This window comes from Oculina patagonica, chromosome 2 (assembly GCF_052425735.1).
Source record: "Oculina patagonica isolate OP01 chromosome 2, crgOcupat, whole genome shotgun sequence".
Taxonomy (NCBI): domain Eukaryota; kingdom Metazoa; phylum Cnidaria; class Anthozoa; order Scleractinia; family Oculinidae; genus Oculina; species Oculina patagonica.
This window is the reverse complement of record NC_135759.1, coordinates 1,358,284-1,383,432: the sequence shown is the minus strand read 5'-3', so window position 1 is coordinate 1,383,432 and position 25,149 is coordinate 1,358,284. Positions and strand designations below refer to the sequence as shown.

The window sequence follows — 25,149 nt, the reverse complement described above, 5'->3', positions numbered from 1 at the left end:
GATAAACGTTTTTCGAGAATGTTCGGAGAAGTGTAGACAAAAAACAAAAAGGCCCAGGCGCGGACTTGAGTAGCGAAAAAAAACGCAGACGAATGCTTTCTTTAAAAATATTTATAATCCCAAATGTTTCGTTTTTCTCCTTTATTAGTCGCTTTCACTTTCTTCGTCACACGAGTAGAGGAGAGATAGTTTCTGCCACAATATTTGCAGGGAGAACGGAGTCGAGAACGAAGCCTTCTAACTTGTAAACATCATATTCTTATGCTAACGTGCTTGTGCTTATGTCGACGTTCGTTTTCACTTGGCACGAACTACTTCTGCTGCTTGCGTTTGTGCTTGCGCTTGCGTCGCTAGTGAAAACCAGGCTTAAAATTACTGCATGTCATACGCACAAGAAAGTCAAACGTTTTTGCTTCTAACAGCAAATGTAATGTTAACTTGAATAAAAGTTTTGTTTCCAAATAATCCTTGACCGTTCAAGTTTTGTTTTCTGTTCAAATTTTTCAAGTTTTGCGTAACTGAACATGACACTTCGAATTCGCATGCGAGACTGAAATCTGACCCGTGCATTACTGTCTCTGATTACTGAAAATTATATTTAAAAAAGCATCTTAGCAGTTTTGATTTTGGGACTTGATTTATAAGAAGTTCTTGAAATGCAACTATCACTTTTGTGGACGGAAACATTTTAACCATCGTTTGTTGTATTTAAAAAACAGTGATTAAACCTCATTTATTGCCTACATTTTGTGACATTTTAACGTTGAAAAGAAAGATTTGTCAAGAGTTATCAATCTGTCAAACCCGTAGCCTGCGTAGCAGACATCTGTGTACGTTTTTTAGTGTGTTTAAAAAAGTGCGCGATCGCGAGATACGCGCGCTGGAAACTACGGCGCCTGCTACGCAGGCTATCAAGCCTGTGTCATTTATGAACACCAGAGAAATAGCATTTTATTCGCATATTACCTAAAATACAATTTACCATATTTTGGTCAATTCAAATATAGTTCTATCAAAAACCATTCAATATCTTTTCTTATGAACAAACATGAGTATTTCGCTCGTTGGCCTTATCGATAGGTACAACTAGTTAAAACAAGTACCGTATTTACTCGAATAAGCGCCGCCCTCGAATAAGCGCCGCATTTTGGCCAAAAAAGTTAATAAGCGCCGCCCCCGAATAAGCACCGCAGTCCTGATGCGGCGCTTATTTGATGAATTCCGTTTACCTTACAAAAACAACAAAGCAACTCTAAAACCTACTTTGCAGTTCAAAGTGATTGTTTTACCGCTCTCCATTAGTTTTTCTATCCAACATTCTTACAATACATAGTTCTGTAAATGTGTGAAGGCCGAGAACTTTGCCAGGACAGCTAGCGCCACTTCTTTCTTCAGCAAGAGATGAATACTGACAACCAAAAGATGCTATTTTAATTTACTGTAAAATATAAGATTCTTTTCGGTGGCCAAAATTTAAATAAGCGCCGCCCTCAAATAAGCGCCGCCCTCGAATAAGCGCCGCATTTGAGACGCTAAAAATTTAATAAGCGCCGCGGCGCTTATTCGAGTAAATACGGTAAGTCAATCAGTTTTCAGTTTGGAAGACCGTTAGCACCAGGCAAATATCGGCTGGTCTTGTGTTGTTTACTTTCTCCGATTCATATAATTAATCCTACTGAAAAATGTGATATCGTAAAATTCCGAAAATGAGTCCAACTTCCACCCCACCCCCCCAAAAGTATCCCATTTCAAGAGTTTAATTGTAATTTACTTTCAATAATAATAATAATAATAATAATAATTTCTTTGTAACGCTGTTGCAGTAATGGCTAGAAGATTATGTACGGAGTACGTTGATCCTATCAGTATTGAAGCAGTGTTATCCAACCGGTTAATTCCACTAGACAAAGGAGAGGGCGCGGTCCGACGGTGTTGGCGAAGTTCTTCGCAGGATTATCGATCGGGAAGTGTGTTACGAAAGTCTGATGTCATCGAAGCAAGTGGCTCACTTCAAATTTGCGCTGGGCTGAAAAGTGGGAGTGCCTTTAATGCGTTGAACAGATCGGCAGCACTGCAATTTATGCGATCGATACTTACAGACAATCCGCGCGACTCTTTGTTCTCGGTGGGCAAGAGTTGAGATCTGCAGAAGGTACCACGCAGGGTGATCCCCTTGCTATGAGCATGTACGCCAATAGTCTCCAGCCGCTCTCAAGCGCGACCAAACAGTGTTGGTTTGCTGACGACGTAACCGGAAGCGGCTCGCTGGATGACGTCAAAAAATGGTGGGACGATCTTTCCGAGAGTGGACCAGCACTCGGATACTTCCCGAACGCGAAAAAGTGCTGGTTAATTACCAAACCTGACATAGAGGATGCTGCAAGAGAGGTGTTTGCTAACACTGCAATCAACATAACATCTGAAGGCCACAAGCACCTTGGTGCAGTTCTCGGATCCAGGTTTTTCCTGGAGGAATATGTCGGAGAGATGGTCGAGGACTGGGTTCACCAAGTTAGCAAGCTCGCGGAGTTCGCCATATCCCAACCTCAGGCGAGCTACGCCGCTTTCACCGTTGGTCTGCGTCATCGTCTCTACAGACGAAAGCAGCTTACTCGCACTTCCAGTACGTATGGGGGGACTGGGCCTCGCAAATCCATCAGAATCGTCATCTCTAGAATACGAGGCGTCGGTCACTGTCACAGAACCCCTTGTACAGCGTATTGTGGCTCAAAATCACCAACCTCCAGATGCGGCAGATATGCGCTCCGCAATATCTCACGCGGGAGCTAAGAAAAACGAGTTCCTTAAGGGGAGGGAAGAGACAGTTAAGAACAGTCTATCTCCAAGATCTCTGAGAGCGGCAGAGCTAGCATCGGAGAAAGGGGCCTCGAGCTGGCTCACTGTGATACCCATAAAAGATCAGGGTTATGATCTTAACAAGCGTGAATTCAGGGACACTGTTAAGATGCGGTACAGCTGGGGTTTTTTTTTGACCTACCAAAGCCATGCGTGTGCGGAGATATATTTGATATAACGATGTCGAGGTGGAGCCAGTCCTCCAACAAATTACCGGAGAGACACTGAACAGGGGCGCAAACAGAGCTCCCGACGCCCGTTTGGATATACACGCCAGAGGTTTCTGGGAGAGACAGAGATCTGCATTCTTTGATGTCAGGGTATGCCACCCAAATGCAGACTCTTACCTTGAACATAATCCTGAACAGATCTATAGGCAACATGAGAGTGAGAAGAAATGACAGTATGCTGACCGGGTCATGGAGGTTGAACAGGGAACATTTACACCATTAATCTTCAGTAGTACAGGCGGAATGGGAACTGAATGTAAGATCTACCTTATTATAGGAATATAACGAGGCATTTTAACAACACGAACAAAATTGACGCGTAATAAAATTAACGCGAACTTATGAAAAGTTCTGGTTAAATGCTTATAGTAAACGTATTTATATTAATTAACATCAATAAAATTAACGCGAATTTTTGAAATTCGCGTTAATAACATGTATCGTTAATTTCCTATAATAAGGTACTAAGAAAGGAGAAAGCTATGCACACCCCTCTGTAACAGACCTGGTGAAACCCGACCTGGTGGGTTATTTTGCCCTCCCTGGTGAAAATTTGACCTCCCTGGTCCCTGGTGAATATCTGAAAAATACCTGGTCAATTTTATTTCTCCCCGGTGAAGAATTTTGTTTACCTGGTCAGGAAAAATCAACCAAAATCTTTCTGCTGGCTTTAATAAACAGAAGAAAACGACGCACGGCAAAAAGAGAATTTAATAATTCACTATAACTTGATGTAAATATAGCAAAAAGTAATTGTTAACTTTTTTCTATTGTTTTTGTCGCTTGTTCCGTTGTCAAGCACATCACTGAAGAGACAAAACAGATCTGTTTCCTTTTCTGTATGTAATACGAGCTTGTGAATGATTCAGAGCGATTTGAACAGCGCGCGCGGCCCAAAACAAATGTGTGGAAGTATTTTTGACCCGGCTTTCTACAGCGTTTTATCGAATAACTACGCAGAGGATAATCAGCTTGACCGACATAATTCTTGGTGAGTATTAAACGGCCTTTTTTCGTCGATTTAGTAGCCTTGAGCAGTTTGAGAGGCGTTTGATGTATAAAATATCGTGTTAAACTTTGCAGCCCGCCGGCACAATGTGATGCAAAAAATACGCAAGTTATTCAAGTACATTCAAGATCAATCAAGTGGCGTATGACGGTAAATTTTAATTAAGCTGCCTCAAATTGTAAGTATTGTCTAAATATTACTTTGTGTAGCTTTCGCCTGCATGAAACTATTGATGCCGATGACTGCAGTCATTAAAGCGTATTTTTCATTGCTCGCTTCAGTGTCGCTTAATCCGAAAAAAGAGACAATTTATTCGACCTGTGAAAGATATAAGCAAACGGTTTTCTATTTTGACGTCTTTATGCTATAACCTACTGAAAATGGATCAACGAATAAGGGCCGGCATTTTTAACATTTTGCAATTTTAATGGTAAACGGACCGTTTAAATTTAGGCGCGCCTGTGCTAGACAACCTCTGGATCTGTCTCTTGGTGCTAGGCTCTTTTGATAATAAATATTTATGTCATTTACCTTCTGGAAAAGTAATTAAACTTGTAGTCAGATTAGCAGGGCTTGAGAGACGTTCAAACTAGGGAGTCGAGAACATGATCCCGCGAAACGTTCTCCCAATTTGTTTTTGAAACATATCGAATATCTGGCTGAATTCACGTTAACCTAGACTTTGTAAAAGTCCTTCAACACGCGGTTTAGGTATTTAAGTCGTAAATGTATGTTTTGGTGGTGTAATCCGCCAAGCGCAAGGTTGGTTGCCGGGTGAAGCGCGTTCCCCTTCCAAAAATTAGGAGCTTTGATTTTAACTGAAAAGGTCTAGAAATAATCGTGTTTTTTTAGTTTACTTTGAGCTGCCTAGTTGCCTATAAAACTCCCTTCACAACGCACGAAATGTGATTTCGGCCTGTCTAATTTTCAAAATTTCCCGGGGAGGGATGCCCCCTGGACCCCCAGTAGTTACATCTTCGGCGTTCACACGATTGCATCTTTCAGATCTTTGGCGCTCTGACGAACCGTCGTTTTAAATCCTGCCTACAGGCCTGCTAAGAACTGTAAAAGTAGCATGCATCTAAAGGAATCATTTTAAGGCGACAACGTCAGTCCATCGCCTTATATCATAAGGCGGTCGGCGGAATTTGTTCTTCTGTTCGTCATCGCTTCTGCATGCATTGCGTGCCGTGTATGATCTCTGATGGACAAAAACGTGCGAGAATTTCAGAGGATTTCAGGAATATAACAGGACTGCTTCAAGTCCAAGTGCAAACTGACAGTGTCAATAGTATGATTATACTCATTGGCTCATTCTGACAATGATTTGCTATATTTGACCCATTGCGGATCTAGTGGCTATAATGCACTGTTCGATACAAAGAACGCTCGGGGATCGCAAAATGGCCCGTTTGCCGTATAACGCGAAAGCCTAAAAGGACTTGTTATAAGAGAAATTAAGTCCGATGCCTTTATTCGATTCTGTTTTTCCTTTGCCACTTTCTCCGTGTTAGAGCAGGATACAAAGAGTACATTACTGCAGTTGTTTACGTACAATGCGAAAAAACGACGGTGTCATCTACAGCCGTTAGGCGACATCGGTGCGGAAAATTGTGCACGATTACCCCGCTTAGTTTATTGCATACAAAAAGTAAGTAATCAACCTGGTGGATTTTTTACTTCCCTGGTCGATTTTGGTTGAAAACCTGGTGGAAAATCAGGTGTCACCAGGTCTGTTACAGAGGGGTGTCTATGCGAATACTCTAGGGCACGGCATTCGTGGAAAGCAGCTTTTTATATTTGTACATATATTTTTATATTTCCCCTCTTTCTTGTATATATATTATAGTTAGATTGTTGTATTGTAAGCTGATGAATTTGACCGTGTTTTAAATAAAGATTATCCATCCATCCAATACCATGCAATGGGTGAGAGCAAGAGTCTCCTTTGCTCTAATACGCTCGGCCTTACTGTGCCTTAGAGGATCAAGATCCATAAGATCTAGAAGAACACAGGACACTAACAATGTAGACATTGCAATAGATTTAACGCAACCGCCCGTCTAACTTAGTTTTATCGAATTTATCATATTTTTATTTTTTGTTTGTTTTTATTTTTGATTATTTTTTTAGATTCATATTTCGCTATTATTTATTATTAATTACTCTGTAAATAGACAACCAAAAATAAGTCTTATTTGTAATGTATGCTCAAACTTAAGTCAGAATGTATTTTTAGCCATTGTAAATATTTTAGAAATAGAGAAATAATAATAATAATAATAATAATAATAATAATTTATTGACATGGCAGTACCATCAGACAGAAACACATCCGTGAAAGTCACTGAAAAACTATCCAAATATAAGGACTTGGAAATCGAAACAAGCTGAATGTGGGGCATGAGAACGGAAACGATACCAGTTATCACTGGAGCACTTGGAGCTATCAAAAAGGGACTAGAAAGTTATCTTGGAAGAATCCCCGGCCAAATAAGCATCAGTGAACTACATAAGATAACCTTGCTGGGTACAGCGCATATTTTGAGGAGGGTGTTGTCAACCTAAAAACTGGCTACCCTTTAGTGCCCCAGGACCATGGTTTGGTCTCGGCGCTACGTCGAGAACATAACAATAATAATAATAATAATTATAAGTACCAAATAAATGGATGCCCACCCCCCTCCAAATGCAAAAGCAACAGATCCCGGAAGTGAAAAGAACAGGCTTAGTTTTAACAAATGGTAAGCCCCACAGCATGCACTATAGAGTTATGATGCACACGGGAGGCAGCTGATCACAAAAGAAGCGTAAGAGTCTCTCGAGGTATAGCTGAGGGCAACTCTAGCTTCTCGAGTTTTTTGCAAACCTCCCAAGTGCATCCACAGCTCAAAACTGCACCTACAGCTTTGACCATTTCTACAGTTTCTAAGGGCAGATCCAACAAAATTTGTTGGATTTTCTGAATTTAATTCAGAAAGAGGGGGGAGGGCAAAAAATTGCGGCAAGAGTGCAAGCCCTCTTGTACTTTCTTTTCTCTGCATTAATTGCCCGCACCACCTCCACGTCATGGCACATCAGCATGTGCTCAAGTTGAAGGCATTCAACAGCACCTTGTCTTGGGCAAAAAGTAAATGCTAAATTTACCAATCAGTGTGCGCTTTAAGTTTACTGTTATGCTACAAGACATTACAATTTATGTAATAAACCAGGTTTTTTGATGTGTCTGAATGTAATTTTGGCTAAGTTAAAGTCAAGCCAATGTGGCTGGTCAGCGGAAATCAGTGGACCATGCCGCGGCCATGATGTCACATATGGGGTTTTCCCAATCTTGTTCTCAGAGACTGCGTTCCCCTTAACCAGCTTGAGGCTCGTTTTTCGCTATGGAACCACCACCCACTATCATAGGCATCTTCCCCAAGTTCATCTATTGGCGACGAGTTTAACTGTGGCAAAAATAAATCAAAATGCTACAGGACAACAATAAGCACCTGCAATGGTTGCATGTTACTATAAAATATATTTTATTTATTTTCACCTTCCTATTAATATATTTATTTTTTGTATGATAAATGTTTAACAAACAAGTAGCAACAAACATAACGAGTAAACATAATTTGGACTTTGCCTTATTTATAACGTACAGTTAATTCCAATTTATATGATTCTTACACTTTAAACTTGGCCTGTGAAATTTACAATTTCTAATAACAATAATAATTATTATTTCCTTTCAATTGACAATCATAACATCAAATGTTGAACATTTTGAGACTTATGTCAAAGCTACATAATAGTTTCCACTAAAAAATGTACATTCCAATTTTATCAGTCTGAATTTGGACCAATGTTTGAATAATTTTTTAACAGCTTACAAACTGACCAATTTTACAGTCGTTCCCGAAAAACCGTGAACACCAGAGAAAAGTTCTGGAATGTTTATTGTTTCGCGACCAATCAGATGCGAGATGAAACCGCAAAAGATAACCGCCAAACCGCAGCATGGATTAGTCACGACTTGACTCGGAACAACAAGCTGGCTTTTTCTTCCAGGACAAACCTTCAATTTTACTGTTATTCAAATACTGAAATTGTTCTTTTTGTATTTAAGCTATGTATCAGCAAATAATAGATATGAATGATATATTCAATACGGAAAAACGATTCATCGAGCAGACAGGATCAGACACAGCTAGACAGCACGTCTGAGAGCAAAAAAATGATCCAATCACAAGCGACGATGACCGGTGTTTGTTTCTCGTGCAGTTCAAAAGGTCAAGCTAGTGGGCTGTGATTGGTGGTTTTCGATCCATAATTTTTTGTACCTGAGAAACTCGCACCTGTCAAATGAGGCAAACTTGTACTGTTGTAAATTTTGACAATTTACACTCGCTTTTTGGTCTATTCGGTAGTTTGGTTTCTGAACCGACAGAATCAAGTAACTGGTGTTGGTTTATAGTAAAAAAATAGCAATCTTTCACAGAGAACCATGAGGATAAATGAATGAGGATGTTTATGCAAACAGCGAAGAGTACTTAACGTACGAATCGCGTCAACCCAAACTGGGACATTGACATTGTTCAGTTGTGAAGCCACAGTGTCTCTTTGCTTAGACAGCAGCTCACTGAAATAAAAAAAAGAATAAAATTTTCGATATTTTCAAATGTATTTCGATATAAACGCTGCGAACCGAGGAAATTAGCTTGTGGAATTTGAGAATCGTTTTGCAGCAGTTTTGCGGAATCGTTTTGCGTGACATCTTGAGCCGGAGAATTCTCATAATATGCCAGGTGTTATGTCTCGTGTTCCGGCACCGAAGTACATGTAAGGCGATGTAAAGCTTTTTTTACAAAGCTAAAACCCAGAAATATTTACCCGTATAATTCACAACACTGTAGACACCGAAATAAAAATTGAGAGGAGAGTACATTTTTTCTGCTCTCAGACGTGTTGTCTAGCTGTGTCTGATCCTGACTGCTCGATTCAACATAGCTTTTCCGAAAAATATCGTTCATATCTATTCTTTGCTCATACATAAGCTTAAATAGAAAAAGAACAATTTCAGTATTTGAAAAACGTTAAAATTGAAGGTTTGTCCTGGAAGAAAAAGCCAGCTTGTTGTTCCGTGTCAAGTCGTGACTAATCCATGCTGCGGTTTGGCGGTTATCTTTTGCGGTTTCATCTCGCATCTGATTGGTCGCAAAACAATAAACATTCCAGAACTTTTCTCTGGTGTTCACGGTTTTACGGGAACGACTGTAATGCTGTCTTTCTTTTGAAGAAAGTTATTTGATTAAATTTCTTGAATCAGCCCCCTTTTGAACTTCAGATAGTTAATAAGGGCTACATGTACACACAGAAATTATTTTACATTGGAATCCTATACATATGCCATGTAGCAAAGAAAAACTAAGTAGGCTCTTTAAAGGGGCTATGTCACCGTGCGGTATTTTATTTGTATTTTATATACCATGCCATAGAAAATACAGCCAATCAGAATACAGGAATACTGTTGTATATTTAACAAATAGATTCCATTTTGCCGTGCGTCTGTTCAGTTATAGATCACAGATGACGTCAAAATGTGGTATGAACAGAGAAGTGGCCCACGAGGCGCTAGCCGAGTGGGTCACTGATGTTCATACCACATTTTGACGTCTTCTGTGATCTATAACTGAACAGACCCACGGCAAAATGGAATCTATTTGTTTTATATAATAACACAAGACTTCAGCACACTTCAGTGTGAGCAATGCCGCCGTAAAGATGAGCTAAGTTGTTTTGATTTAACTATTAAGTTTTCGTTAACACGAAGCACTGTTATAATCCGATTAATTAAATAAACAGAAAAATGGTCAATTGAAAGTCAATGAAAACTCTAACCTTTATTCCGATTTGGAAAGTTGTTCAAATCTGTAAACATAACCGAAGCGTTCAACCACAATTCGTTTCTTTCCCGTGGCGTCGTCCAATTGCACAACATCGGTCAAACTTTCATAAAGATTTCGGATAATTTCTCGAATAATTCACTGTCTTTTTCAAGCTTGTTTCGCCCAGTTAAATGCTTCGAAAGGTGAATGATGCTTGGCGTATTGTTTCTCTCTGGACATTTGTAATTAAGCTGAACTTTTTTTGCTTTGTTGTGGCCTCGCAAGTTTGAAAAACTTTGCCGACAACTCTGATCTGGACTATGAACTCTAATCACGCGCGCGAGTCACACCACCGCGTGACGTCATCCATGTGTCTGTACTCTGATCGATCATAAGTAAGAACCAATCAAAATGCGCGTAGAATTCAGGTTATTATATAACAGACAATATTCAACCCTACCTTCCCATTGTGCGCTGCAATCAATATTCTCAACAAAATAAAGTAAACATATTTTCTATAGCATGGTATAAAATAGTTACACAACACTTTCTCATCTGGTATACTATGGAAATCCCACTTGTCACTTGTATTTTCATGGTATATGCCTAATTGAAGAAACATTGACCATGTGAAAAGCATAAACCATGACCGAAATGACCCAATGGTATTCTGGGTAGACAGGCTTTGTACATGTAAGCTTAGTAATAGCGGAGCTCCCAGCAGCCCGAAGGGTCGCAGAGCAGAGCCCCATACCCATAGAAAAATTAACAGACCCATGCTTTTGGTTTTTCTTGGTCATCATGGCTAGCGGTATGGTTCGCAGGTGCGTGTAATGACGACGATGTTGCCCCAACATGGCGACCATACTCCAGAAATAGGTTTAAGGTTATGGTTGATATTGGGCATCCATGTCATGGTCAATTGACAGCTGTCAAAACAAGGTATCCGCTGACCAGTATCACATGACCATATAACGGGCTCACATACGGAACTCATCGAGGTCGATTTTTTTAAAGTTTACCGCTGACCAAGTAATGGTTTACATTGGATCCCGGGCTCAAGTGCTCTATTTTTTCTGCTATCGGTCAGTAAATTTGGATTTTCGAAAAGGGTGAAGTAAATAACCGGGGAGCTCCGCTTTTAGGCTTGGCTAAATCTATTTAATATTCCTTTTTTTGATAATCAAGATATTTTGTTTATACAACCTGTCGTATTATGAATCATGTTTATTCTGTCACACTGAGATGATGAAAAAGTTGTTCTGATTTCCCAGTTAACATTTGGGTCGCATCGTTCATAGTTTATGCTTTTCATGAGTCAAGGATTCTTCAATCAGGTATACACACTCACCTAAAGGCTTGTGTGTATACCGAGAAAATACAAGTGAATCATGGGATATTCCATAGTAAACCACTGGAAAGCGGTGCATAACTAGTATGCATCAGACTTAATTCACGTGGTTATGGCTCACTGTCCTCTGATGATAATTCTTCATCTGACTCTATTAGGATTTCCTCCTCGTGATCCCCTAAGAAAGTTTCTTCAACCTCAGAAAACTCCAAGGCGTGTAAGAAGTAAATAGCAGTGAACATATTGCCAATCTTCGGGATCTTCTCACCTTGCATCCTGTCATCAATACCTTGCTGAAGAAGGTCTGTCACTGGACTCAGCTCTTCAATTGGTAAACAAGGTCTTTTTTTGCTTCTGTAATTGAAGTATCCTGTATCTAATTTTAACTCTTTACCATCTGGGAGGGTGACCTGGAGTTCCAATTGCTCCCAGGTTGGATAACCGTCGCCATGCATACCACCCCAAAGTTTAATGACTTTGCCCCCTAAAGACCTGAAATAAACTGTGTTCTCCACAAACTTGTCAGAAACTGAACCAGCATTGTAATTGCTTTCTTCCAGTGATGTTCGTAGCACTAACTCAAGCAAAAGTTGTTTGGGAAACTTTTTCAGTTTATAGTCAGATGCAATGTGATAAAACCTGGCAGCGTCTTCCTCTAATCTTTGAAGGAGTTTGGTTTCTGATCTCTGGGACAGGAGATGAATAGTTTCTACAATCTTTTTGGAAAACTGTGATTCTTCTTTATCATCTTTCTTCCATTCAGAAACTAGATCTTGAAATTTGGCTTCAGTTTGAAGATTCTTATCAAACAGATCTACAGCTGCCTGGACGGAGCCAGGAGTAGGTTTTTCATTTCTACCGGCATCTTTAAAACTAAGTCGGTGTTCTTCAAGCAAGTTATTACCACCTGGGAAAAAGAAGCACAACCAGACGAAGAAAAGATCTGTTATTGGAGGGGTGGTATCACCAAGCTCTTTCTGTAGGAGCTCTATCACTGGTTTCATTGGTTTCGCAGCAGCTGGAATGGCTTCCTCTTCCCAGTACAACAAATCTTCAGGGCAATAGCGGGTAAAACCTACAAAATAACAATAGTTAAATACAGTCTTTATTATTTAATCACCCTAAAAAGCACACAATCATTTTGGTTGTTAACTTGCTGATTTCTCTCATTATAGATCAGGTTTCAGGGCCGTACGCAGGATTTTGCATGGGTGGGTGCGAGCACCAGAGGCGCGAGCCTCTCAAGGGGTCCAGGGGTATTCTCAGCCGGGAAATCTTGAAAAATCAAGTTGTTTAAGTCCGCATTTCCTGCATTCTGAGAGTCATTTTAACCCTCACTCTCGGATAAGGCGGACCTTTGTGGCCCGTGGGTAGGCGCGGACACACCCATAGCATCCTCCCTGCTAGACTTGCCACAAGTCGACCTCACGAGTTTTCACAGTAAATAAGCGAGCGAAGCGAGCCTTTCAGGCCGTGAAGCAGAAGGACTTTATTGAAAGTCTACCTCCCTGCCTACGGCCCTAGGTCTTGAACCTCAACTGCCCTTTTATCCTGGTCTCAAATGTAGGAGAGGATTGTTAAGAAGGACAGACATTTTACATCTGAAAGCAAACTAATGTTTGGTTGTCCTAAGGCAATGCTTAAAAATTGCTAACACATTCTTCGTCGATTGAATATTTACATCACAGATCCAAGTCACGCTGAAGCCAAACACTGCCCCTTAAAAATTGATAATTCTAATATTTTTGCGGGAAACGCAAATGAAAACCTAGTAAGCGGGCCAAGTCTACCTCTCTCGACTTGCATCACTTAACTGCATCACTTAACTGTGCCTTCACATTTTTTAACCTAAATAAACTTTTAGAATTTACCTTCAGATGTTATATCCAAATCGCCACAGGTTACATGGATGCTCAGCTCATCATCATAATTGCCAATATAATCATGAAAGTACTTAGTTTTAATCACCATGTCCTTATCGCAGCTTGCTAAATGAAGTGTTACACTCTCATATTTGGTGATACAAGTAGCTCGCGGCCAGCCCTCTTTCTCGTTGCTTTCTTGATTCCTGATCCACGTAAACAGTTTCGCGACCACAGGGCCGTTTTTCTGCCAAATATCAATCACTTTAGCATAAGAAAGTATTCCTTTTGTTTCTGTAAGGCGCGCGGAACCGTGAAGAAGATCGCGTAATCTGCAGTATTTGTCGTAGGGATCGGGGCTATCGGCACCTCGAGATCTGCCATTTATATTGGTAATATCGACCAAGTAACTCTTGATGTAAAACTCTGCTTTTGATCGCAAAAGTTTTGAATGTATTACATTCCTCGTGCTTTTGGTCACTTGCAGAAGTCTCTTGCAGCTGAGAGCAATGCTGTAAAAGGAGCAAGGATCGTCTAAACATGACACAATTCCATGGAGACAGTCGTCGTTGAGGCTTAACAGGGACGCCATATTGTAGGCTCGATTTTCGTCGCTCTCTCTAGTCCGGCACAGGGGGCCCTCAGATAAGACGTTGGATCAGGAGTTGAATAAAAGATAAATTTCTAGCTTTCTGCTGTTTTTGAAGTAGCCATTTTGAATTCGTAATATTAAAGCGGTCTACAGATGGTCTGGAACCGAATAAATTATACGCGGTCAGCTAGTGCGAGGTCTGGAACCGAAAAATCTCCCCGCCGGCTGGGCCTTGGCACGAGGAAACAAAGGGCTCTGGGGACTCATCTGGGGACAAAGGATTTCCAGTCCTAGATTCTAGGACTTCCGGTCTTCATGTATGCAGTCGTGACGTTTCAAAAGAATGTATGAGAGAGTCGTTACGTTTTCGACTTCCGTTTAGGAATTCTTTGTTCCAAACAGCCAATAAAAAAAATTCGAATTAATTTAAACCATCTGTAATCTCCAAGGAGAAAAAACATCTGTCATCTGTTCTTGTATCTAATGGATATCCTTTTTGCGACTTTTTTTGCTTGTTTACAAGCGAAAATAGGAGAATAGCAGTTATGTGGGGCAAAATTTGGAACATTCTTGTCATTCTTGTCTACTCTCAAGGGACTTTTTTAATTTCTCAAGGGAATATTTTAATTTCTCAAGGGATTACTTTCCGCTGTGGGTGATCACGCGATCTCGTGGAAAAAACGTGACTTGTCATTTACAAACGTTATATAACAATGTTAAAAGTGACATGTCAGCTTTCTTATCTCAACGCACGTGTGTCTGAAAGGCGATCTATAAAAAGCGTCGCACAAACAATGGATTGCGTAACTAAAACACGAATAAATAGCCACTAGCACTTACATCGTTTAAAAATTACAAACGTCAAAAATAAACCATACCAAAAAACTTGCTCTTTTCAAAGATATTATTGAAGTTAAAACAAATGCAAGAGATGGGGGCTTCTTTTAAGGCTTCTTTTTTAGGCCAAATTTGGTCGCTACAAGCGCCCATTCTTTTTCGTCATCAGCCTAGGTCGTTAGGGACGTGACCTCGCGTTGACAGCAATGTTGCATCACAGGCAGACCACCCTATGTGTTCGTGGTTAATTATTGTTGTTGACATGAGACGAACAAAAGAAATTTTGAAATCTATAAGGGTTACTGAAATAAAGCTCTGGAAATAACATATCTAACTACATTTCGCTCTAAATATCTCAATAAAGTTTAATGAAACGTTTATCGACTCATGTGTTGTATTTCTTCGCCTGCGCGGGCCGTTTTAAGCACTTTTTTAACTGATTTAGCCGGCCGAAGGCCAGTAAGAGAGAAAGAGGAGACAAGGCTTGCAAGTCGGCGGCCGCCAGCAGCGACCTCCTCCACTTCAAACCGGAATTAACGCCAAACTACTGAAAATCTCACCTATCTGACGACGGCTATCGATCGGTGAGTTGTTGCTCTATCTCTTCGCCGAATTTGAACTTCATCCCTCCAATAGTTTCCGAGAAAATCCACGCTGAAATCATGCATACGGCTTTTTGACTGCACAGGATAAACCTTCGACTCATACTGCATGCAAAAAAAGTCGGTATCTCGAAGAGACTTTGATTCTTTCTTGCAGAAGATCACCAAGGCTAGAAAACCGAACACCAGTGCTGAACCCGTGGCTGAGTTTAAATCTACTGCCGTTCTACCTTATGTCAAAGGTCTTTCTGAGCAACTTCGCCGCTGCCTACAACAACAAGGCGTACGCGCTGTTTTCAAGTCGGAAACTACCCTACGATCACAACTAGTACGGCCGAAAGACGCTGTTGATTCGACTAAGCTTAACAGGGACGCCATATTGTAGGCTCGATTTTCGACGCTCTCTTGAGTCTGGCACAGGGGGCCCTCAGATAAGAGATTGAATCAGGAGTTGAATAAAAGATAAATTTCTTCCTGCTGTTTTTGAAGTGGCCATTTTCAATTCGTATTTTAAAATAAGCGGTCTGCAGATAGGCCTTTCTCGATTATGCTAGTAAAACTGGAATTTAATGCTACTAGAAATTCTCGCATAAAGCCAAAAAAATGCTAAAATAATGCCTGATTTCTTTAAAAAATGCCACTTGAATTCCAAAGAATGCTTTGTTTTATTTCAAACAAAACGTACAAATTCTTACATTGTATGCTCATATCAACAACAGGTGATACTTAATAATTGTTTGTTTATAAAATAAAAAATAAAAAAAATAAAAATATTATTTAAAACAAATTATTTAAAAAAAGAGAAAAGATTATTTTTTAAAAAATTAAAAAAACACACATCTCTGATGATGATGATGATGATGATGATGATGATGATCGAACAGATCGAAAACGTTTAGCATCAATTTTAACAGCTTTTACCTTAAGTTTTATTTTTAACCTTTTATCGGTGAAATGTATACAAGTAAACAAGTAACACAACGCACAAACAGTCGAAACCGACAGAAAACAATCAAATTAAGTAATCAAAATTGTGAAACTTTAGGATTATTTATCCTTCTGAGTTCTGAAATCTGGATCACAGTCATGAAAAATGACAGAAAATGCTAGCAATTCTTTTTCAAGAAAAAACGAAAAAAAATGCTCGTTTTCCCAAAAAATGCCGAAAAAAATGCTAGCATAATCGAGAAAGGCCTATCTGCAGATGGTCTGGAACCGAATAAATAATGCGCGGTCAGCTAGTGCGAGGTCTGGAACCGAAAAATCTCCAAGAGCCGCTTGTCTCTGTTGTCTCTGGGTACATATGCTTTGATTGGCTGGATTTTAACAAAAGAAGTAGCCAATCAAATCAACCGTTTTAAAAATTTCAGTTTGGAAAGACTGAAGAGTCAAATCATCTGTAGGCAGGCTCTATGACAATTGAATTCCATTCAGTCAAGTTGAAATGAGCTCCATTTCTGAACGTTCTTCAATTTACTACGCCGGGTATATTTGTCTGGAGTCATGTGACATAGATTCCTTTTAGTCAGTTATCCGGTTAGGTGGCCCAATGGTAAGCATGCTGGACTCTGGATCAAGTGGTCTGTCTGGGTTCAAGCCTGGGCTGGGGTACTGCGTTGTGTTCTTTAGCAAGACACTCATACTCTCATAGTGCCTTTCTCCACCAAGGTGTATATATAGGTACCAGCAAATTTAATGCTGGGGGTATCCTTGCAATATTGGACTAGCATCCCATCCAGGGGGGAGTAAAAATACTTCTAGTTGCTTCATGCTACCGACAATGGGATTAGCTCCGGCACGATGAGCCACTAGACTCAAACGTAGACCTTTATGCATCAGTCAATTCCAGCAGTGCCCATCCCCCCTCCCCCCGGGCAACCGCGGGGCATTTCCTAATGTTGCCGTCCCGAGGGTGGGGCATTTGCGTGCTTCGGGTTGACCCCGGGGCATTTGACACGTGCTTTCAAAACCGTGGAGTACGGAGTGAGTCACGTATTCGTGATGGAGGCGTTTATAGGCCAAGACGTGGACTACGTTGCAGATTAGCTAGTTCATGAAGGACTAGAGAAGCTCATGGATGTTCGTGGATGTTTTTAAAAAAGCAACAACTTGTATTATATTCGCATATCACCTATCGAGAGATTGAAAACAATCAACCTGGGAGCAGAGCATTTGTCCGGTTCCTTCATCCCCGCCCCGGGAATTTCCCAATTTTTTTAAAGAAATGCTAATGCCCGGGGGGTTAGCCCGGGGGGGGGGGGGGATGGCTACTGCTGGAATTGTCTGATTAGTGATATGCATTAATCTTTTAACATTTTCATCGCTGCACATTTATATAAAACAGAGACTGAATTTTTCCAAAAAGCTTTTATACAGGAACAATTTTTCTTATTCATCATCATCGTTATTATTATCATTAATCATTATCATTTTCCGAGGGGGAGACCTCAGGTGGTCATTTGGAACCAAAGATTCACCACCTCAGATCAGATGTAACTTAATTCATATCATCTCAAACACTACAAGTCTTGGTTTCTTGGTTTTGATATTTTATTACTAGCTTGAAGCCTATAATGTTACACAGTTTAAAGTGTTTCTTCTATAAATACAATGTTCATAAATATCATCACCGCTGGAAAAAACTGAACCACTAATTTAGTTTATGTGTGTATAATCCTTTTAAAAAGTGTTACAATACACACTACTAATCCATTTAATTTTAGACGCTTTGCACTACATCAAAATATCTAGTTACCGTAATGATTCGATTTAGTGCCCTCCTTCCAATAAGCGCCCTCTTTCGAATAAGCGCTCCCTTTCAAAAGTATTTTTGGCAATAAGCACCCCTATTCCAATAAGCCCCCCCCCATTCTTATAAATGCCCCATTTTTCTAAGCGCCCCCATCATGGATAACTGCCCCAACTGAAGTCATCAACGTCGAAAAGATAAACTCATGAACATTTACCGTACCGTTCATGTATATATTTACTGCTAAAATGAACAATCCTTTTAAAAGTAACCTAACTTTCAACAATTTGTAACGTTATAGTTTCCGCTATTGTTAGTTATTTCAATATTTATTAAAGTTTTGTTTTGAACATTTGGTTGTTTCTTTCTCAAAAAATAATTAAATAAGCGCCATGTTCCGAATAAGCGCCCTGTCTCGAAAAAGCGCCCACCCTTAAGCTGCCAAAAGTAAATAAGCGCCCCGGGCGCTTAATTGAATCATTACGGTACTAAAATTATTGCGGTTTTCAGTGATCATGCGAACTCTAAAATTTTATCCTTACCCAACAGTTTACGCGTTTTGCTGCCATCAATCATCTTAGCAGACCTCGCAGGAAACAGAAGTTCACTTCAACCTGGTCAAAAGGTCACCTCTGTCAGTTGTGATTGGTAGATTTCGATCCATTTTGTTTGTTTCTGTTTTTCATGGTTCATGGCTGTCACCATAATTATGATTGACGGCAGCGAAAAACGCAATCGCTAGTTGGAATTTGAATTTCAGAGTTCGCATTTCATTGAAAACCGCAAAAAGGTTAGCACACAGAAAGGGATAAGTCCTCACGAGTACTCGTAACTCCCTACAATAAGTCCTAATGACTAGTTTACATGAGGGGACTTGTCTCGGAGACTTGCTCTCTAATGACTGCAGGCTGGAGCAAAATACAATAAAGGGACTTGTTGCATGAACTACTTGTAGAGACTTGTCCCCTTGTGTGTGCTGACCTTCATCAACTTCTGAAGTATTGAAATATCTAAGATATGTTCTAGAAAGAAAAAAATGAAAACTCTTAACTTCTATAGTATAGATAATGTATCATGATAGAAGATATAAATACTTTATTTACCCTCGGATTTGTTGAGTATATTAGTATCTGATATCTCGATCTGAGCATTTCTCACCCCACCCATGACAGTTTCAACACTGGGAACTTTTGATTAAAAACTGAATTGACATTGAATTTTGTAACTATATAACTATCAGTCTGTCTGGTGTGTCAGAAGAATTCTCTAGAAACACAAAAAAATCAAATTGTTTGAATGTAGAGATCTAAGAAACATACAACAACAAAGATCTCTAACCTACTGGTTTGCTGTTGGGCAAAACTCACAGCTAAATAAACCTTTTGTTTGACAACCTCAGCTATTGTCATGGAAATGATGTTGAATTTACTATTTAAAAATTATGTTTAGTATTCAAAAATTATATACCCCCAGGGGGGAGGGGAAGCAACTTCCCATACATTCTCTTATATGAAATCCGAGTGTTGTTCTCACAACTTGCAAAGCAATCAGCGAGGCGGTAGTTAGTGGATGCCTCTAAGGCGCATGAGCAGCTCCTCTCATTCTGAACTTGCCAAAACAATAACAACAACATGGGGCCACTGGAAAGCTTGGTTATTTTTTATAGTAGTAAAAGAAGTTTTCTAAGTTGTGTCTTTTAAATCAGCGAAAATGATTCCAGAAAGGTTCTTGTTGTCAACATGCGGTGTAAATTGTTATGAAATAAAACTATTACTGTAATGGTAATTTTTCCCATGCTGGTCAGAGCTAGTGTTCTTGTTTTATTGTTTTGAGGTTGTTTGTTGACTTGGTTGTTCCTTGTTTTACCTCATTTCCAATTGCCACGTAGGTTGAAAATCATGGTACAAACATTCAGCGCTAAAAAGTAGCACAACATCACAAAATTCTGCGTTTTTATAACTACATGAAGATAACAAAATTTTCGGATAAAAACAGTGGATATATAGTTGTGATCTTTTTACAATCACTGAATCCACAGCATCATAGTCATGATAGTCAGGATTCCATTTTGCGGGAAAGGATGGCCTGCTGCGCCATCGTCCAAAAACCACTGACTAGATCGTGCAGTGATCGTGTTGCAAGTTTTGAGAAAATAGCTATTCGGTCCCAGACATTGTTTCCCCCCCCCCCTCCTGTTATACCCTACTATTTTCAATAGTAGGGTACCAAAAAATTGTTGACCATTCATACAAGAAACAGTGAGTTATGCTCCCATTAGGTCTTGGGAATCGAAACAAAATTTATTGTTTCCCTTGAGGGCAGTCATAATTTACATGCTTAACTTAAACAGCTCCCTAAAAAATACATTCTACAGGTCCTGATTATGGAAACAATAATTATTGCGGTACTCTATTTTGCCCAAGCTAAGGTAATACGGCAGAATCCGAATTTCTCAAACCTCCTAGGGAAAGGAATTTGAAGAAACTGGGGGTAAAATTGCAGTGTTCAACTAAGTTATGAAAATCCAAGGAAGAGTCTTTTGGTTCAAGTTACCACGAGGTTTGAGAAATCACTGAATCCAAAATAGGTATTCCACTGTATTGTTTTACCATGCCATAGAAAAAACAGCCAATCAGAATACAGGAATGCTGTTGTATACTCAACGGTATTCAACGCAACCTTCCCATCCTGTGCTGTGATCATATTCTAGACGAAATTTAGTAAACATATTTTCTATTGCATGGTATAAAATAGTTACACACACTTTCATGTGGTATACTACGGAATATCCATCACTTGTATTTTCTTGGTATAAACACTCGTCTAAAAGCTTGTGTGTATACCAAGAGATATACAGGTGTCTCGTGGGATATTCATAGTAATAAATATTATACCACACGAAAGCGTTGCATAACTTAATTCACGTGGTTATGGCTCACTGTCCTCTGATGATGATTCTCCAGTTGATTCTACCAGAAGCCCCTCCTCGTGTTCACCTAAGAAAGTTTCTTTAGCCTCATAAAACTCCAAGGCGCGTAAGAAGTAAATAGCTGTGAACATATTGCCAATCTTCGGGATCTTCTTCTCACCTTGCATCCTGTCATCAATACCTTGCTGAAGAAGGTCTGTCACTGGGCTCAGCTCTTCAATTGGTAAATAATAATGTCTTTTTATGCTTCTGTAATTGAAGTATCCTGTATCTAATTTTAACTCTTTACCATCTGGCAGGGTGAACTTGAGTTCCACTCGCTCCCAGGTTGGATACCTTGCACCATCACCATGCATACCACCCCAAAGTTTAATGACTTTGCCCCCTAAAGACCTGAAATAAACTGTGTTCTCCACAAACTTGTCAGAAATTGAACCAGCATTGTAAATGCTTCTTTCCAATGATGATGTTCGTAGCACTAAGTCAAGCAAAAGTTGTTTGGGCACTTTTTCCCGTTTATAGTCAGATGCAATTTGATAAAACCTGCCAGCATCTTCCTGTATTTTTTTAAGGAACTTGGTTTCCGATCTCTGAGACAGGAGATGAATAGTTTCTAATATATTCTCGGAAAAGTGTGATAATTCTTGCTCTGCATCAATCTTCCATATAAAAACTAGATCTTGAAATTTGGATTTGGCTTCAGTTCGAAGATCCTGATCAAACAGATCTACAGCTGCCTGGACAGAGCCAGGAGTATGTTGGTGAAGTGGGTGTTCTTCAAGCAAGTTATTACCACCTGCAAAAAAGAAACACAGCCAGACAAAGAAAAGATCTGTTATTGGAGAGCTGGTGTCTCCAAGCTCTTTCTGTAGGAGCTCTATCACTGGTCTCATTGGTTTCGCAGCAGCAGGAATGGCTTCCTCTTCCCAGTACAACAAATCTTCAGGACAATAGCGGGTAAAACCTACAAAATAACAATAAATAAAGTCTTTATTATTCAATCACCCTAAAAAGCATAGAACAACAGACTTGCTGAGAAAAATATCATTTACCGTATTTTCTCGATTAAACGCCGGGTACCGAATAGACGCCGGGTCTCCAAGGTGGAGTTGAAAATAGGCCCATAAGATATTTGTTTATGGTATAATAAACTGTAGCTATATCAGCCAGATACATTTTTGTCAAAAACAACGAATAAAAACCGTTGCTAAATGAAAACCAGGCTCGAAAAACTGCAAGAGTCAAATAAACGCCGGGTCTGCCAGGTCAAGTTTGAAATAAATGCCGGGGGCGTCTAATCGAGAAAATACGGTAATCAGTTAGTGGCACATCCAAGCTACCAGTACTTGAGGTAAAAAAAAAGTAAAATTACTTTAGAATGCTTATTGTATATTTGTAAGTTGTGTTCAATCAAAATGTGCTGCAGTTTCAAGGATATTGTGATATTAATTTTTCAATTTAAAGCAAAAACAAAGCAATCACACTGCTTATACCAACAAGCATCAATAACACAATCAACCATTCAAATAGGAAGGAATTACAAGTAACTGGCACAAAATGTGGGGATATGTTTGTGCACTGTTTGATTGTTTTTCTGGAGTCCCTATTCCTCCCCCCCCCCCCCCACAACCCACCCAACACCCCTGCAGGTAGCTTGCTGGCATAATGGTTATTCCAGATTGAGCAGTCTAGGTTCAAGCCTGTGGTTTTACAACTACTGTGTCCTGTTCTTGGGCAAGACATTTTGCACTTATAGTGCCGAATTACGGTCGTTTTGCCCAAAAGCCTGTTCGCCAGGAGTTGTTTCCCCTGAACTACGAGTCGATTGTTCCGAGCTTAGAGTCGATTCGCCGGGCCTAAAATTTGGTTCCCCCGTGTTTGTCATCAGGCCACTTGTCGTCACCCAGGTGTATAACATGGGAAATAAATTGTGCGATGGACCAACATCCATCCAGGGGGAAGTAGTAATACTCCTAGTCACTTCATGCTACTGAAACCAGGATAAGCTCCAGCCTATACACAGCTGCTATACGGCATGTACTAAAACCCAAAAAAACGAAACGAAACCACCGTAACGAAACGAGGGAAAACGCCGAAACGAGCGAAACGAAACCGCCAAAACAACCGAAACGAAACAAAATTACCGATACAAGTACAACTTCAATATTTTCGCCACTTACCATACTATGCAGTCAGTTTAGCCTACTATGCACTCCGGTTAGCCTGTTTACGGTTAGCTCTCAATTATTGTAATGGGTTTTGTCGGGGTTTTTGTTTGTTTAGGGGATTTAGTTTCGTTTCGCTCATTTCGGCCGTTTCGGTTGTTTTGGCGGTTTCGTTTCGCTCATTTCGGCCGTTTCGGTTGTTTTGGCGGTTTCGTTTCGCTCATTTCGGCCGTTTCGGTTGTTTTGGCGGTTTCGTTTCGCTCATTTCGGCCGTTTCGGTTGTTTTGGCGGTTTCGTTTCCGCTCATTCCGGCCGTTTCGGTTGTTTTGGCGGTTTCGTTTCCGCTCATTCCGGCCGTTTCGGTTGTTTTGGCGGTTTCGTTTCGCTCATTTCGGCCGTTTCGGTTGTTTTGGCGGTTTCGTTTCGCTCATTTCGGTTGTTTCGCTTTAAGCCTTCACATTTGTAACCTAACTTAGTATTTACCTCCAGATGTTACATGTATATCACCACAGGTTACATGGATGCTCAGCTCATTATCGTAATTGCCAATGTAAGACATGTAATCACGGAAGTACGTAGTCTCAATCACCATGTCCTTATTGCAGCTCGGTAAATGGAGAGTTACACTCATATTTGGTGACACAAGTAGCTCGCGGCCAGCCCTCCCTTTCAGCGCCTTCTTGATACCTGATCCACGTAAACAATTTAGCGACTACAGGGCCGTTTTTCTGCCAGGTATCAATCATTTTATCATAGGAAAGTATTCCTTTTGCTTCTGTAAGGCGCGCAGCACCTTCAAGAAGATCGCCTAATTTGTAGTATTTGCCGCTGGACAGCCCTCGAGCTACAATATCGACCAAGTAACTCTTGATGTAAAACATTGCTTTTGATCGCAAAAGCTTTGAATGTATTACATTCCTCGTGCTTTTGGTGACTTGCAGAAGTCTCTTGCAGCTGAGAGCAATGCTGTAAAAGGAGGGAGGATCGTCTAAACATGACACAATTCTATGGAGACAGTCGTTGTTGAGGCTTAACAGGGACGCCATGTTGTTGTGTCTTCGAAAAAACCACAGGGCGCCCAGACAAACTGTTTGTGTATGGACTGTGCACATTTACATTTTTGTAGAGAATGTATGGAATTTACCGAATGGTTTGTAGAATTGCGTATAATGGTGCAAAACATTAACAAATTTGTGCTGAATAAATGTTAAGTTTACTACCTTTTGTGTAGTGTCGTTTTTTTGGCTTGAAATGGCGAATTTGAGTCGATTGAAGGGTATTTTGCTTTCGCTGTTTACTATACATCTAATTATATGGAAAGGGTGGAAACTCCAACAGCTCCAAAGTAGAACACTTCCCGCGCCGAGCCGATTTTCGACCTGATAATCCTATCGCACAGCTTTCAAACTACGCACCAGAAAAGAGGAAAGCTTGACGAATCTTCTTGTATCATTTGATCGAAAATTTATCCAAACGGTCCGGAACAAGCCCTCAAACGAAAACCGGTATCCAAAATTTTTAAGCCGTCCGAATGCGTAGCACCAATTTGTTGTGCCGAAGGGAAAACGCTATTCCCTGGCCTCTTTGTGATTGGATACAATTGAACAATGGTCGTTCAAGATTTTGTTTCGTGGATGGGGAGGCAAAGGCAAAACCATTACTCAATAGTATAGGGAGTGATGTCAATGGTACGACACAACCTTAGGACCCTCGCGCAAATGGCAATTACGACGGCGATGCCGAAAGCGACGCATTATCATCTAAATATGCGTCGTTGCAACTTGAATGTGTCGAAGTAATTATGAAATATTCATACTGACTTAAAATAAACGAGTAAGTATCTAGATCTAGTAGTTATGAGTTTCGTTTTTAATACTAGCTAGCTTCTAATAAAAGACAGTTTTCATTTTTCCAAAAAAAATATTTTACAGACCTACAAAAAAATATCAGACTTTAGTCATCTCACCTAATTGTTTTACAGAGATTGCAAAACAATACACCCATATGTGAAACTCTCGTGCAAAACCGTTGTTGTGATTTGCTATTCTTATGTTATGGTCCGACTGATTGGGAAAACCCCACGAACTCCATCACGAC

The 25,149-nt window shown here is 40.1% G+C and overlaps 2 protein-coding genes and 1 pseudogene across 3 annotated transcripts in view; all 3 read right to left on the bottom strand.

Annotated features, from left to right (window-relative positions):
- Window positions 1–7,537: 7,537 nt before the first annotated feature.
- LOC144642533 (RING finger protein 145-like) overlaps window positions 7,538–25,149 on the bottom strand; it is a 38,090-nt gene continuing 20,478 nt past the window's right edge. Inside the window, exon 3 of the transcript XR_013568745.1 lies at window positions 7,538–7,973. The gene's annotated coding sequence lies outside the window, so the exon portion shown is untranslated. The remainder of the gene's footprint in view (window positions 7,974–25,149) is intronic.
- LOC144642534 (uncharacterized) lies at window positions 11,168–13,898 on the bottom strand. Its single transcript, XM_078501508.1, has 2 exons — window positions 13,188–13,898; window positions 11,168–12,391 (listed from the first exon to the last, which is right to left on the bottom strand). The coding sequence occupies exons 1-2, from the start codon at window positions 13,768–13,770 to the stop codon at window positions 11,427–11,429; spliced, it is 1,548 nt and encodes a 515-aa protein (XP_078357634.1). The 5' UTR covers window positions 13,771–13,898; the 3' UTR covers window positions 11,168–11,426.
- On the bottom strand, window positions 15,555–24,114 carry LOC144642536 (uncharacterized; annotated as a pseudogene). Its single transcript, XR_013568746.1, has 3 exons — window positions 23,536–24,114; window positions 20,685–21,851; window positions 15,555–15,565 (listed from the first exon to the last, which is right to left on the bottom strand). The product of XR_013568746.1 is annotated as an uncharacterized LOC144642536 (transcript).

What these genes read in the sequence shown, in the direction of transcription:
- LOC144642534 (XM_078501508.1), bottom strand. Translation starts at nt 13,770, where the DNA reads ATGGCGTCCCTGTTAAGCCTCAACGACGACTGTCTCCATGGAATTGTG. An exon ending in TTTGGATATAACATCTGAAG is followed by an intron (nt 12,392 to 13,187) that starts GTAAATTCTAAA and finishes GTTATTTTGTAG; the next exon opens with GTTTTACCCGCTATTGCCCT.